This window comes from Pagrus major, chromosome 22 (assembly GCF_040436345.1).
Source record: "Pagrus major chromosome 22, Pma_NU_1.0".
Lineage (NCBI taxonomy): Eukaryota > Metazoa > Chordata > Actinopteri > Spariformes > Sparidae > Pagrus > Pagrus major.
In genome coordinates, this window is record NC_133236.1 from 14,683,793 (window position 1) to 14,700,980 (window position 17,188).

General features: G+C 39.9%; 1 protein-coding gene across 4 annotated transcripts in view; it reads right to left on the minus strand.

Moving 5' to 3' along the window:
• The window catches only part of lama2 (laminin, alpha 2), a 147,776-nt gene that overhangs the window by 76,346 nt on the left and 54,242 nt on the right, over positions 1-17,188 (minus strand). For all 4 annotated transcript variants that reach the window (XM_073492815.1, XM_073492814.1, XM_073492816.1 and 1 more), the window contains 5 exons: positions 11,768-11,874; positions 8,910-9,090; positions 5,757-5,893; positions 4,658-4,789; positions 3,693-3,797 (listed from right to left, as the gene is read on the minus strand). In XM_073492815.1, the coding sequence (XP_073348916.1) occupies positions 3,693-3,797; positions 4,658-4,789; positions 5,757-5,893; positions 8,910-9,090; positions 11,768-11,874 (662 nt within the window). The remainder of the gene's footprint in view (positions 1-3,692; positions 3,798-4,657; positions 4,790-5,756; positions 5,894-8,909; positions 9,091-11,767; positions 11,875-17,188) is intronic.

The window sequence follows — 17,188 nt, forward strand, 5'->3', positions numbered from 1 at the left end:
AACATGACTGGTCAGTTGCAACAATGGTCCAGGAGCAACATTAATTATAATGTAACAACGCCAAAAAAAACAGAAATAAGTACCTCACTGCACTGAATTGTTTACATTTTGAGTAAATAGGCTGAGAGCTGACTGGTCTAAAATGGGATTGTGGACAGGACAGGGCTGTCTGTGTATTAAGCCTTCACTGTGCTGAGAAAAGGCTCACAGTCCTGTCAACAAATCACCCAATTAATGTTGAGTCCCGTCAAAAAGTCCTGCCAGTTAGTGTGGACGGCTGCAACAGAAGAGGAACAACAGAAGAATGTGAAGGTATGGTGAAAGAACCCAGAACGTCAACTTAAGTGCACTACTATTACCATTTGTTATGATAAAACAAGGTCATTATGTTGTTACCTGCAAGTAATCATCATCAATTCAACCATCAAAATATTTTTTCTTTTTTTTTCATTTTAGTCTATAAACTCTCACAAAATATTGAAAATTGTTTTGCCAGAAAACATCACAAAGTTATTCAATAAATTGTCACATAAACAGAGAAAGGTTGGAAGCTGGAATTAGTGAAGTATAAGAATGTTTGCTTGATTATTGACTCAAACAATAGCTTAACTATGAGAATTGTTGTGTCAATCAACTTTTCATCAGTTATTACATTATATACTGTACAATCCGTGCATGCTTAGAAGACCTAAAACATTGGGACCACATTTTGTTTTCCTTTTTGATCTTAAACATGGTTTTCCCAATTTTTAAGATGTCTGATGGTGCTGAGGCTATATTTTCATAGATAGAGAAGTACAGACAGACAGACAGGTAACTAGCATAACACGTCACAGACAACAGAAAAACCAGCTGAACGGAGAGACAGGTGACAGATCAAATGACTGTTTGAGTGACAGACAGTCAACCTCCTACCTGCTCAGACTGACGATGACAACCAATGATCTGAACCCTCATTAAGGGCCATGGATTGGGTGTGTGTGTGAGTATGAGTGTGTGTGTGTGTGTGTGTGTGTGTGTGTGTGCGTGTGTGTGTGTGTGTGTGTGTGTGTGTGTGTGTGTGTGTGTGTGTGTGTGTGTGTGTGTGTGTGTGTGTGTGTGTGTGTGAACATGCAAAATTTTGTTTTAGCATTTGTCGCTGTCTATGTCGGGGAAAGCTGTCATCAGCAAGTGACAGAGAGGATGAAAGCGAGTGTCTCCAGCCTGGGAGTGACGGTTATTAAATATGTGCATTCGTTTGTGTGTGTGTGTGTGTGTGTGTGTGCATAAGATCGATTGATGATCGAGTGATGTGTGTGTGTGATAATGTGATCAGCCTGTCACAGTGAGGACGACAGGAGTGACAAAAAGGTGTGTGCGTGCCAATATATATGATATTTACAGCTATAAAAAATCTGGTAATGACGCATGAAAAAAGAACTACGTATGTGTATATTATATGTGTATGTATGTGCGCATGTATCTATCTTTTTGTGTGTCTGTGAGCTCTTTTATGTGCGCGAGTATATGGAGGTTGTCACGTAGAGATGCCTAACTCTGTCTTACTCAGTTCTGTGACATTTAGCGAAATAATTACACACTAACACACATGCACACATATACTAAAAAACACGCACGGGGTCTCTCAGCATCCACAGATAAAGTGCAGAGAATCCATGAGCAGTAGGTTTTAAATCTGCATTGACATTTAAAAATCTAAACATCTCCTGGTTGGATTTAAAACCATAAATAACACCGATTTTCTCAGCTTCTCCTCAGTCATTCTCTCAAACTTTAAGCTTTCTGCAAAGTCGAGGAACAGTTGCTCGACAGAACGCCAGTGAGTCATTGTGTTGTTGTCATTGGACGGGTAAACTGGGCTGATAATTCAGGCCGGGGATCTAACGTCAGTCCAGGCTAATCTCCACATTCACTACATTTGCAACAGACTGGGGATACTGTCAGCATTGTGTTGAAATATTTTTGAATAATATATATAATAAGTTTACTGTTTATGTAAGTAATATATAAAATGGAGTCTTTAGGTTCAGAGTTAGTCAACTGCACTTCCATAATTAAGGCACCAGCTCTGACTGGACTGTTTATCACCATGAAGCTCTGGAGTCTCTGAGTAACTGGAGGCACTTCCAACTGACAGAAACACAAGAGTACACATAACTCTTTATTTTCCTGATTATTTTTGTGTACATATGCATCTTTTGCTACATAGCATGATAACAACTCGAGAAAGGCATGCTATTGTGATATGCTGAGGGCGGCCCTGCTCGTATGTTTTTTCTTCAAACACCGACCATGTCCCCTGCTCGTGATATATGTAATTTTACAGCATTTAGCCGCACTTTATTCTCTGCCTTTTCCCATTCTGCTCAGCCTTTTCTCTTTCTCTCATTCTCTCCTGTGCTTTCCATTTCTTCGCGTTTGTGCATGCGACTAATTCATACGTTCTGAGGGATTACGGCTGCCTTGTGCTGTTTTCTCTCTGAAATCTCTGGAATTTTCCCAGTGCTACCGATTGGCAAGTCTGTGCCTGGTAAACTGACATAGCCTTACTGACTACTGTACATCTCACATCTCTGTTCTGATCACAAGCTTTACAGTAGTGCTGAGCCAATCAGTAAATAGTGTGGAGTGTTGAGACGATAAAGCATGTAGCGAATGATTCTGCAGCTGCACGGTCTGATTGTGGTGGATGGCTCTGCAGACATTTAAAAATATTTCCAGCACCAATGCCTTTCCAGTTGGAAACAAAGACTAATGATAGTCCAGAGTTTATTCACATGTTGAATGAGCGACCTGTCATTTATCCACTTGAAGAAAAAACCTACATCTTCTTTCAGGGCAGCGAGCAAACAAAAATTGTGGGTTGGCAAGTGAAACGCTTTAAGAGACCTTTTTACTTTCTTTCCTTTATTCGGTTAGCTCGGTAATTCTCAGTTTGACACTGAGATGAATTTGAAACACAAATTTGGCAATAACACCTACTGTACAGTGTGAAAAGTTTTGACTTGATCGAACTTGTCCACGGGCAGCTTCATCACTGAGACAGCCAAGCTCATTAGAATAGACGTTGTTTCTTCTGTGGCACCAAAGTGTTGCAGGGTGTGTTTTTATCACTACAGCAATCATTCATTTGTTTAGATTTTTTCTTGTAAATAAAGCTTACAGATCCCCTCCAGATATGTTTTAAGATGTATATAAAACAATATACTTTGACTAATAATGTGTTTCTGATATGGGTTTTCCACAAAATCGGTATATTACATTACAATCATTAAAATTACATTTACTCCACCTCCCTCATCAAAAGATTCTGAATATATAATTATGCAAATATGTGTCATTTCAAAATGTCTATTGTCGGTGTATGTGCAATGGGGGCTTCAAGTTTCCACAACACACTGTATGCTGAATATTTGATTGGTTTTCAATGCATCTGTGATGTCATGAATCATGCTTGTAGGCCCGTGTCTTAAAATCAGCTCATAGAAATGTACACTTTCAGCAGCTAATGTGAAAGCTAATGTTAAACTACACAGAGAAACTCAAACATTCAACTGGAAAAATAAGAAAACCATATTCTTGACTGGAGGGGGATCTTTGATTTACCAGTTGTATATGCATGACAGAAAAATGGGGGAAAAAAATGAAGGCCAAAATTCATGTATGTGTTTTCTCGTGAGTGTATGCTGTACCTTGCAGCTACACTTTCCCGTCCGATCGGCACAGGCACACACTTGCCTCTCCAGGTCGCAGGTCTGGCTGTCCGATCCTGAGATGCTGCACTCGCACTGGGTGCACTGCAGGAAATATGGATGCAGACAACGCCAAGCTTCTGTTATCAACAACATAGCAGGCTGAGAGAGGAGCTAGCAGAGTGTGTCCTAGCTTTATGCTTCACCAAACCATTAAACTTTACTTCAAAATGAAAACGTTGCCATTATCTTCTCACTCCCACGTCAGTCCAAACATCAAGTTCAGCTCAGGCAAACACAAAAAAAACACATAGTTGTCCAGTTATTTTCCCTTTTGACTGAAGTGACTGAGCTCCAAAAGGGGTAAAAAGACAAAATGACCATGAAAGTTCTCTGAACACTGTCTTTTTCAACAGGATTATTAAGATGTTTTCATTTTGTTGCCAAGCTTTTCATGAAAAACTATTTCCAAACCCTTTCTCTGCCTTGAAGCTTCACAATGAAGCAAAAAAAAACAAATAAGAAAACTTGACTGTGATTGCACAATCATTGTTTTTGAAATATAATTTAAACTGAGAAGACTTCAATGAAATTGAAAATTCCGTTGGGAAAGTTTAAGGGCAAATGAGGCTAAATAAATAAATGTATTATGTACAGCATGTTGTTCATGTTTTCCTTTCAAGTTAGGTACATTTGTTGAAGAAATATAAGCTGAAGCTACACAGAAAAGTTTGCCTCATGTCTAAATATAACTTAAGATTCAAAGAAAACGGTGTGATGACACTATTAGACTTATATCAATCAATCTTTTATTTAAAATCCATAATAATAGCATTGTCATGTCTATTATCTCTCACTTGTCCTTATAGACTTCCAGAGATTCTCTACAGTGCAATAAAAGCACACTTTATGCTAATGACAGTGGTATTGGCAGTGTGACATGAGAGCTGATAATGATCACCCACCTGAGGAAAGTCTCTGTATCCAATTTGACATTCGTTGCACTTCTCCCCTCTGAAGGAGTCACGACAGAAGCAGCAGCCTGTGTTGACGTTACACTGCTGGGTCACTGAGCCGATCACATTGCAGCCACACTCCTACAAAACACACACAAAGACAGGGGTTATCATCTGTTATTGGTCTTCAGGTGTAAAAATGATCTTTATTCAGATGTTAGAGCATCAGACAGACACTCAGACGACAGTCAACAAGTTTCCAAGACAAAAAAGTGTGGAGTTTAATTTGACTTCAATGAGGTCAAAGATGAGTTTGCATGTCTGAAGTTCAAAATTCATAATTCTCCATCACCAAAATTCTGCATCTGAGTGCAGTGGGTAGAGGAGCTTTCTATTTGTTTTTCTCAAGTTTGTTAAAACTTTTGTCGTGCTTAACTGGCTGCTCTGTTGCAGCTTTCTGTTTTGCCGTGTTTCACTTTGTTCTATTGTTCCTTTCAATGTTTGTTTTGTACCACTAAGATCTGTTGCATCCCTCTTTGCCGTTCCGATGCACCGTCCGGATCAATCTGTTGTTAAACTGAGACTTACAGTGCTTTCATGTTCAAGCCTCTAATTGCTACTAGTCTACCGCTACTTCTAATACTTCACTGTTATTGCTGCCTCACGGCCCTTTGGTGAGATGCTTTCAGTGCAGAGCACTTACTTTTTAAACACTTTGAACAAAGTCGTGCTACAAAACAGAGAAGTAGGGGAATTAAGATCGACAGAGTCAGAGAAATAAATGTGATAAAGAGGAGGGGGAGCAGATCAAAGGGCTGTGTAAACAGACACTGTGGTAATAAGAGAACAGAAGAAGAGAGGGAGCACAGTGAGAGGACTTTAGGAAGGAAAGTAAGAAAGGGAGAGGAGGTGAAATGGAGCTCATACATATGTAATTTGCGACTAAACCTAAAACATTATATTGTGATTTCCTTTGATTATATTTACTACGCACTTGTTGGGGATAAGTTTGTAAGAAAATTGAGCATGAGCTTGAGTAAATGTACACAGTTACTGACTGGGTTATACAAACGCTTGCAACTGTTATCTGGAAACGGTTTTAGCGTACCGTGCATCCGGTGGTGATATCGTGGCCCCAGTGGTTGGGAGCGCAGCGGTCGCACCTCTCACCGATAGTGTTTGGAGGACAGATGCACTGTCCTGTGTTAGCGTCACAGTTATCCCCGACATGACTGCACTCACAGGCTGCATGGGAGGAGAGAGAGAAGAGAGAAAGTACATTTTAAATAGTCCTAAATAAATGATGAAGACAACTCAGTGGCGTACCTGTAAAAAATATCACTTAAAAGCTAACTTCTTTTCCTCTAGCTTTAAGAAATAACGCAGCAGCATGCATCTGTTTGGACTTGAACTGTGACTTTGTGAAAGAGAGAAGCATTGCCTCTATGTGTTATAGAGACATCTGCCACAGAAGTAAAAGTGAAAATGTTTATTAGATTGATAAAGAGGTGAATGCCATGTACATGATAAATTACGTGGGTAGCAATCATGCAAAAACACATTTGAATAACAGGTTTCTGGAATCTGAAAGCATAATTTATTTAGCATGCTGTTTATTGAAACACCCATATTGCCCCATTTCAATTTATCCGCTACCAATTAACTTAATCAATCACCGCCATTCCCTTGAAAACGCAATTGCAAAATGTCGCTGAGTACACTGGTTGAATTGGTATTTTAGTGCTCAAGAAATGTGAAGTCATCATTACAGGAGAGTTGCATTGTTTTGTTAATTTCTAGAATTGATTAAATGACGTGAAGCTGCCTGAAATTTAATGGAAGGACACCTGATGAATTGACGTTAGTTATTTTTCATCTGCAAGTTGTGGAAATGTTGGAAACAACGTGCCCGCAGCCTGAATCCTATTTGTATTCTGACTCGCCTGCAGTAAATTGCCTGGAACATTAAACACAAGGCAGCATATTATTTCTGTAACCTGACCGCTGACTGTGGTGTTGATCTTGAGTTGAATCGAAGCAAATAATTCTCAATTTTAAACTGTCTTTCTGCTGTATGACTGTGCTTTCTGGCTAACCTATTAGTGTTCTTCTTGGCTGTCAATAGTGGTTAGCATCAATAATATATGGCATAAAAAGATATGCGGGAAAAGATATATGTGGGATGCTTAATCCTCATTTTGGGCAGTACAAGTTTGCTGCACCTGCCGCCTCGGTTGCCAAGTTTTTAGGGTTTATTCAATAATTTGAATATATTCCCTTATTTAAAAAAAAAAGACTTGGGCCTGGATTAGACATTTAAAAAATGACTAAGTACTTTTAGATGACGTAACACACCCTCAGGCAACCAGAGAGAAATACCTCTGCTCATGTAACAAAATCTTTTCAGTCTGCTTGCAATAATAACTGTTATTCTAAAAAAGGTAAATCGCATCTCACTTGAAGGCTACAGTATCTATTAAAAACCAACATTTGTCTAAGCTAGGACTTGCATGTTGAAGCGGGCTTATTGTATGTCACTTTTGCTCAAAACAGTAACACCAATCTAAAGTTTGCACACAACCAAGACACCATCAGCTGCTGCTCATACCGAGGGAGGCTGCTGTAAAATCCAAGTGTGTATAACAGAGCCAGGATGTATTTTATTACTTATGAAGTTAACTTTTAAGTTGTAAGAGGGGGAATTTGTCATTTACTATTTAAAAAAGTTACACATACTTTCTACAGAAGGTATTTGATCAATATTTGGCACAAACTGTATTTACATGCAATTCAAAGTGACCCATACTTTTCCCCACTAGCAGATTTAGCTGAAATTTCAATGGAAATTATTGTCTCTGATTTTCACAGAAACTATACTTCTTTCACACATTTGCTAAATAACTCCATCTCCACTTTGAACACGTCCAGTGCCAGCGTGCTTCAAGTTTGAATCAGTGACATGCTGTACAATTTTGGCAAACCTTGATGTTCAATTTGAGGTGTCAGTACCGACCTGTGCTTGCTGTTAAATCCCTGCTGATTAAACTCTGATTAACCGCTACTGGAAGAAGGATCTTCAGTAAAACTATGGAAATGAAATTACTTGGAACATTTGTAGTTACATGTATAAACATGATAACAGGACGGGAAGTATAGAGAGAAGGTGCTGAAATAATTTCAATGAATAGAAATAGAAAACAAAATGATCAATGCCCTGCAATAAACATAAAAACAATTTAATGAATGCATATGAGCAGTCAGACGCAAAAACAGTGATTCCCCTGTGAGTTTGACCTTAATTCTATTCAGTTAATCTAAATGATGTCCTCAGGTACAGTTATTATCAGCCGTTTTGTTTGTTCACCGGCCAAGACGAATAAGAAATCCTTTAGCTCCATAATTTATTGGTCATGTCTTATTATTCTGTGTGTTCGACCTTCAAAGACGTTCATATCAATCAGCAGATAGTTTCTCTTGGCAACGTCTCATCTTCGCACCGTCTAGTAGACACAGTGGTTGGTCTTGATTCTCTAATTTGACCGTTCTTTATTGCTCCCCTCCTTCCTTCTCCCCTCCTCCCCTCCGTTTTTTTATTTGTTCCTCCCATCATCTAAGTGTTTATGCATATATGGATGGATGTTTTGTTTGATGTAGCGATAGCTATTGCCAAGATGCATGTTTCATAACCCTGGGGAAAACTGCAGGAATATTTATAACAGATATATGTATAATATATACAAAAAATATAAAATACATAATCAGGAAGTGAGGAAGTTATGAGTTTTGGAAGATAGGTAGTTTGTGTTTTCTGCAGCAAACTGATGATGCTGTAGAGTTACAGTGTAGATACAAACTGTATCGGTTCAGGTGAAACCCGAGCAGGAAGAAATGCCGACACTCACTACAAAGCAGCGCTCATTTAACCAAAGCCAGCGGCTCATATTCAGAACAAATTTGCAACGTTTTGCTGTGATGATGTTTAGCTTTGTCCTGCTTTTGAGCAAAAAAAGAGTTGGCTTTGTACTAATTATAAAACTGCCACCATGATATGAAAGAAAAACATGCATTTTGCATTCTGCTTGATGAGAATTTGTGTCAACTTTAAATTGAAAAGAAAGAAGAACAGAGCAGCAGTTTAATAAGGAGAGCATTCTGAATTGCTGACATTACTTTCATTGCAAATTACAATATAAATACAAGCCAAATCTACCAGCTTTGATTTTGTCAACACTCTCCTTTCTTCCCCACTGTTTATGCTTACGTGTGCAGCCGCCCTCCTGGAAGTTGAAGAATCCTCGTGAGCACCGGTCACATTTCGGTCCTGTGACGCCCGGCTGACACCGACACTGACCGTTCTCATCACAGTCAAACGACTTGGAACCAAACGAGTTACAGTGACACGGGACACACACTCCACCTGTGGTGATGCCATGCATCTGGGGCTGGAGAAACACAGACACAGACAAGGAAGTTGTAAATGAAGTTGAGCGTAAGTGGTGGAATTAGGTCGAGACAGTTCGCAGACACACTCGAGCAACTTGGGGACGAGGAAGTTATAATGGCACAAGATGCAAGACTTGTTTCTGAAGACTGATTTCCAATCTCAAAGATTTTTCAGTCATTGTGGATAGAAAGGATGAAAGATGACTTTTAATTGTATTCGTCTTCAGCTTAGAAGCCAACTTAAAACTGCAATAGTTCTGTTTGACTGTCTGTAAAATGCCTCCTTGTTGCTGCTAAGGAAAATAAAACACAGTACATGTTGGTTCATCAGACCAGACCCAGACATTCACAAACTGGCCCCTGAGCTACAGCATGCTGGCCAAGACAATTTAATAGCAAATCCTCTGAAATATTGCCAGTTAAGAAAATTTGAGGTTCAGTTAAGCTAAAAATGAAAACAAAAATAAATCAGCTTCCTGGATGCAGAATCATGAACATCACCATTATCCTAAAAATAATGACATTTAAAACTCAGCAACAATATGCCTCTTAAAGGCACTTAAAGACATTTTTGATGACGTCTCACACACAATGGTATTAAAATGTGTAAAGGGTTGAACATTATGTTTAAGTTTCCTGCATGTTTTACTCTGGGGCCTTAAATTACAGCTTACACTCAGCAGCATCTTCAAACGGAAATGTCTTTTCGCAGAAAAACACAACCATGCAAGAAGAACCTTGACAGAGAACATGTGAAGCCGCCTCCATTTCCATGCATTGTTTTAAAAATTTAGGCTTCAAACCATCACATCCACGAATACAAATCGTTTGATGCTTGACACACCTGTAATGTGTTTTAAACGCAACACAAACGTCTATAACATTTTGGCACACCCATGCTCCTTTAAACACACCAATGTCACACACCATGCAGTGTGCGTTACCCCTCTCTTAGGCCTGTACGCCCCCCTGGGACAACCCCCCGTACGGGATGAACCCCCCCATCTCTGCTGCACAGCTTCTATAGGAATCCGCTCCACCGGCCTTCGTGTCTCCCGCCTCTCGTAACTCTGGCGACGCAAGTCACAGCGTAGGCCCACGAAGCCCGGCCGACAGATGCAGCGGCCCTCAACATCACAGCGCTGAGAGATAGAGCCGTGAGGGCTGCAGCGGCAGGGCAGACACTCCTGACGCTCAGCATCCCACCAGCAGTTAGGCTGGACCAATCACAGCGCAGAGGGGTGGAGGGGGGTACAGAGGTGGGGACCAATGAGAATGAGTGAGCAGGATGAATAGAAAACAAACTAAAAGCACAAGAAGTAAAAAAAAAAATTAAAAAAGAAAAAAGAAAGAGAAAAAGACATCCAAATACTTGTTTTTTGGAGATTATCATAATCACTGTATTATTGATACAATTACAGCTATGCTAGCAATAACTACTCTTCTTTGTTTGTATGTATGTATCACTTTACCTTTTACCACCTGAGAGCTGACAGAGACAGCGACAGAGAAAAAAATGATGAGGTGCAGGAAAGTGTAAAAATATTCAGACTGAATTCTGCAGGGCAATGATGAGTTACAAGAACAAGAGGGTTTTCTTCACATTACTTACATTATGTAAAAATTGGCTAGCTGTCAAATTCATACTCCTGACAAATAGGGGGCAGCATATTATCAGAGTAACCGCTAACTGCTGCTAACTGTAGCTGTCGTTAGCTAGTAAGCATACAACTGGCGGTTGTATAAGCTGACTAGGCGTTCAGAGCACCAGAGAAGTGTTAGGGTTGTTTACTATTGGACTGTTACTTTCAATGGTGCTTGGGGCTAGCTGGTTAGCATGCTAAGTTCAATAAATATCTCTGCAACGCAAAACATATTTATTTCTTCACATTCTGTTGATGATTTTAGTTCATTTTTGAATGTTTCTAACAAAAAATCTTGCATATTGCACCTTTAACAGTACATATAAAGAGATGATAGATGAGACAAGATAGAAATGTATTCGTCCAGAGGTAGGCAAAGACTGCTAATATGTAAAGTAGACATATATCATACAAAAATTCAATAAGGTGCAAATACACACAAACACAAAAATATAAACACTTTAACAGTAAAGGTCATTCTTGGTGACTTGCATACAAACATATATGAACAGTCAAAAATAGCTATTAGGGCTGCAACTAATGATTAAATTCACTGTCTATTAATCTGTCAATTATTTTTAATTGTTTAGTTTAATCTGTAAAAGCTGGTGGAAGATGAAAGATGAAGAAAAATGGTGAAAAACGGTGATGATTTTTTCCCCAAAGTCGAGGACGTTGTCCACAAACTATAAAATTCAGTTAACAAGTTTATGAAGTACAGGTACAGATTCGGTACCCACCGCACTGCTGGCAAACTAAAAAACACATTTGATGTAAAGTGATGAGAAATATAAAATGTAATACAAGAAAGAGCATTAACAACGTAGATCTAATTAGGGTTAAAATACTGAAGAACACAAGTAGTCCATTAAACAAATATGATACTGCAAGATCACAAGAGAAAGGTGAAAATTAGTGCCAGAGATGGAACTGTATATGTGGAAAATAAATTAATAAAAAGGCTACACAGAAAAGACGCCAACACATATTGGAACTATCTGTAAAGATTATTGGCATTGGTCAAAATACTCACCATGCACTCATCGCACTTATGTCCAACCACATTTTCTCTGCACTGGCACTGCCCAGTCTCCTTATTGCAGACCTCAGATACAGAGCCATTAGTATGGCACTGACAGGCTGCAAGAGAGGAGAGGAGAGATTAGAAAACAGCATCAATTATCACTTCCTCGAGGCAGAATTTCTACATGAGTACATATAACAACACACATTGGTTTAACAATAGCACAAGTTGGTGAGTGTGTTTACTTCACACCACGGCAGGCTGGATAAGAGCTCAGATCCAGCTTAAGGTCATCTTCAGGATTAGCTGTTGATATGCACTTTAATATCCTGCTGACTGCACTTGAGAGAAAATCTTCTCTTCTCCAAATAGATTCTTCAGTCTAGTGGGTTGACTTAGTTTTGCCAGACTTTATTTTGTACATAAAAACACAGCCAGCTTAAGTATGAGCCTAAATGACAAAGGCAACAGAGTAAAACATCACATTTTCATTAATTTGTAAATGTAGATTTGTAATGTTTGCTCTCATTGAGGGTGAACATGAAAGCAAAAGAGTAAAAACAAACAGCAGTTAGTCAGTCCTCCGTCCAGACAAAGCTCCACAGTTTAGAGTCCCAAAAGTGAATTGGAAGAAGACCTCCATAGCTTCATGGTACAACTTGTACTATTTGGAACACACAATACATAATGGCTGTATTGTATTCTTTACCCTATTTGTTCAGTATTTTGTTGTCCTAGCTTGTTGTCGTGTGTCTATTACTGTGTATGTACACAGAGAGAAATGTAAACGGGAGTCAAATTCAGGACTGATAATGACCTAGTGGTGAGGTTGGAGATTGCAACCAACTAAACACCCCTCGTCTCGCCCTCCCCTACACTGGCCACTTTAACGTAAAAAATGCAAAGGGCCGTCTCTAGAGGCAGTGTTTGCTTTGTTCATTCTGGGCTACTGAAGAAAGTAAAATCCAACTGATACTCGATTTTTGTGGCCAGTGATGTTACCGATATTACAGAGTGAAATATAATGATATCGATATATCAGCCATACAGCATACACACTTTTTTCCACACACTGGACCCTTAAAGTGATGACAACCTTGAACCAAAACGCCCCGGTTTGATTCCAGCTGAGGCAATTTGTTTCATCTCTCGCTTTCACTCATTTCCAGTCAAAAATAAAAAACCCCATAGTACCCTAAAATTCACCCTATTTCCCAACACTGGCAGAATTTTCTTCCTGTGTCCTGGAGTTTGAAAAGCAGCTGGCCTTTTGGAAGGCTTTTTTCCTTTCTTGATGTCAGTACGTTCACTATACAAACCATAAGAGGATTCTCATCTCTACCTCTGCCATATTTCTCTGGCAATAAAAATCGTTACATAACATTCAGCTCCTGGCCTTTTGTCATGTTTGTGTAGTTTTTATGCTTCCTGAATGGATTAGTTGAAGAAATAATCCAAACTTACTCCATCATACGACCTTTTAAATCTTTCTCTCCGAGACACTTCGTATGACTTTATTCAACTTTGTGTGTTCGATTCCTACTAGGGGAAAAAAAAAAGACACACCCACACACACACGCCAATCAACCCATTAGATATACAATTAAGAGCTTGAACATCACAGCTCCCATCTGGTGGGTTGGCTGTCAGAAGCACACGCACGTACACACAATTATGCCCGCGAAAAAACATAGACACCTTCTTAAGAAATTAGTGGCACACATCACATCACATAGACACACATGCACACTTGTAGCCTGTTTTACCTCCTGCCATTCACTACCGTTAGATGTGAAAGAGACAGAAGGAGAGACCTGAGTGTGGGATGGGTGAGTGAGGGTGGGTACAACAGATGTCCAAGCACACACACACACAGAAATATGCTCAAATACACGTACAGTACACAAAATACATTGATTTCTGCCTCACATGCAAACGCAGAGAGGCACGCACGTCCTCCCACACACACATGCAGATGCACACGCCTGATTAAACATACAAGAAAGCATGCACATATACGTTGCACACATTCTCTCACACACACAGTCTCTCACCCCCCTAGCTTCACCCTTCGGGGACCATCTGGACTCAGTTCTGTCAGTCACTACAATGCGAGCCTCGTTGTGGGATAAAATGTTGCTTTTTGTTGTGTGTTTTTTTATTCATTTTCAGTTCTGGCCTTGATGGTGGAGATAACATTTTTTTGCAACTTGAAATACATTATGCTCTGTTACTAAGCAATCAGCAATCTGTTATGTAAACAAACTGCTAGTAGCTATTGTGCATCTAGTCTATATCACGAGGACTACAATTGTGAGACATACAGTCGGTATACAGCCTATTCAGTATCCATACAGTATTGTACATGAATACTAAATTGAGTCCACACTCAAGGTTTCCTGTTTGTTTGGCCACAGCAGCAGAGTTGTGTCAAATGCTCTTGTGCTTTTGGTTTTGGAATGAGTATTAAAAAAAAAAAAGGCACCACCCTGCAGAGTATCACTGTGCACAACACATCAACATGTGGAGGAATCCAAAGCTTGACAGGCCTGCTGTGCCATGAGCTGTTACAGTATGAGAAGACAATCACTGTGAAGGGGAGAGGCTTATAGAACAGTCAGTTCATAGTCTTACCTCATCAGGATATGTAGATAGATGCAACTTTAAATAGAATTCTGCATATATTATGGTGATATCAAGAAATGTACTGTTGGACTTTTTTTGTCTTTTGTTCTACGTGTGGCAATAGTGTCAGCTGTTAATGTTTTCACCTTGTGAGTCTGTGTGTGTGCATGTCATCATGGCAAAATGTGGTTCCAGAGACACCTTTTGTCTGTGGACGGATTTTTTGTCAACCGCCACAACCATGCAGGATGCAGTCACAAACCTTTACAGGTGTATAGTTGAGATCACTGTATCCCAGTTTCAATCATTACCATCCAGTCTAAAGCTGGATATACTCTTTACGATTTGAGCCTGTTTCTGACCAGATATTTGAGCTGCAGGACTCATCTAAGAGTATGACCGAAACTCAGCTTCGTCAAGTGTTGTTTGCTGTACAGTGTACAGGAGGGAGCAAGGACTGATCAACTGCTCCTGACTGGCCATTCCACATTCGGATGAATTTCTGACATTTCACCTGCACAGATGAAGCGGCGCCACGAGTCGATTCGGCATGTTCAGTATCTGTATTCTCTGTATTCTTAGTTCAGAGATTCCATGGTGACATGACATGTCATGTGGACTGAAAACATGGCAGCCAGGCTGGTCGGGCTGTGGAAACAGCCAATGTACCTCTGTCACGAGGGATATGAGTACAAATATTGCAAATATTTTATGTTCTGATGAAGCTAGCTAGCTTGTTAGTTTGTTGGTGTTACAGATACATTTTACAGAAAGAAAAAATTATGATGTGTTGTTTTATTTATTTTTTTACGTGTACAGTGTGAGGACTTAGGTTGTGGCTTGACGATCAGATGATGTCTGCCCAGCTTAAGACATTAGATGTAACTACAGAGCATTTTATGACGGGATCACACCGGCCATGATGCCAGATTGGTGTGTATACTGTGGGGGCAATGGAATACATGAAATGAGAGAAGTGAGCTTGGCGACAACAGGTGAACTGTACCATGTTTGACATTGTATATCCCAGCAAAATACACATACAGTATGTGTAAATACTGACATAGGTTAAAAGTTGAGCATGCAAGGAGGTTAGGTATATTGGATAAACCTGACACAGTTCACCTGTTTTCACCAGATGTTCCACTTCTCCATACAAACCAATTTTGTGTTGCGGCTGGTGTGATCCCATCCCATCCCAAGTCTCTGGTTAAATGCAAAATTCATCTAAGGTATGATCATGCTTGTAAATTAAATGACATATGTACAAATGCAGGTGGTGATTGTTTATGACTCTTTTAATGCTGCAAATAATCTGGGCTTTGGCTAGGATTGAAACAGATGGTTAAAAAGAGTGTTTTCAACAGTGTTTTTCAGGCCCATCATTCCCTTGATAAGTCCGAGCCTCAGCACAGAGCACTGGACCAGTCCATTAAGAGTGGTGAAATTGGAATTGTGAAATCCCCAAAGAGTTTATTGATCTACTGTATGAAGTATCTATGAAACATTCATTAAGTGTCAAACACACAGGAAGCATAATTACATTATTGAGTTACTCCACATCCACTTTGTTCCAGTGTTTGGACAAATGTGTGACAGTGCAATTCACACGTCTTTTCAACGACTTGCAAACGACTTTTTTCCCCATGTGAGAAATGGTCAGAGGAGTTAATTGTCCTGAGTTTATTTCTAAAACAGATTGCGCTGTGGCCAAGTTTGCTTGCAAAATCAAACCCTTTCCCATCTGCTGACAGAAATAAAACTGAATCGCTATTAGGGCGAGACACAAAACGGCTGCATCAAAACTGGCCGTGGATGGGAACTCTGACATCAAAAGAAAAAGTAAAGGATTTTTACAGTCTAATAGCGCACAAATGGACTTGGCCTGAACTCTCCTGCTCCACTCAATAAAATTCATTAAGACTGGGAGCGAGAGGGGAGAGTGAGGATGACGGGAAGAGAGAGATAGACTGACAGAAGCAGAGAGAGAGAGAGAGAGAGAGAGTTGTGTTTTAATAATTCCTGGTGGTCATTGGTACAGGATCAATAACAACCCTCAAACTCCCAGACACGAGCAGCCGATCAGCACTGTAGGAGAGCAATAGATCAGGCTGATTAATCAATAACCATTTAGCTGGATGGAGAGGGGAAACAACTACAGAACAATGGACTATCAAATGCACATTAATACCCCTTGTCAGCCTGTCTGCCTGCTTCTGAGCGTATCTGACGATTTTATTCATCGGCCTCGCCCGTCTCTCGCTCTCAGTGAGGTGTCTATCTGTTAATCTGTCTGTCCGTCTGCCTCGCTGCCAGTGCCACTGTTTTCGTCAGATTTTGATGAAGATTTTCACAAACAAGCACCATCTGTACGTCTGTATCCACTGCCATCTCTCTCCCCCTCTCTTGTTCAGTCCCCTTCTCTCTTCTTTACAGGTATATTTTTTTTTTTTACTCTCACTCTTAAAACACAGCTGGCAGTCAGTCGGCCGCTCCGACATCACACCTCCTACTGGCACAGCTGCTCGCCGTTGCACAGTTGCACACATGCACGCACAAAACACCACACACTCCAGATGGTGCACTATCTACTCAATGTTTCAGTGAGAGGATTAAAGGTATCATTTAGCGAAAATTGAGTTTCATAGAGGAAATACTACTACTTCAGTCTAACGCCCTTGCTGAGACACTAAAGCGCCAATATTGGCTTATTTTACAGTCATTTTGCTTTTTGAAAAACTGATGATGTTTTCCTTCCCTCTCACTATGTGTAGAGTTGTTTTTTAATCTGATTACAACACCTGA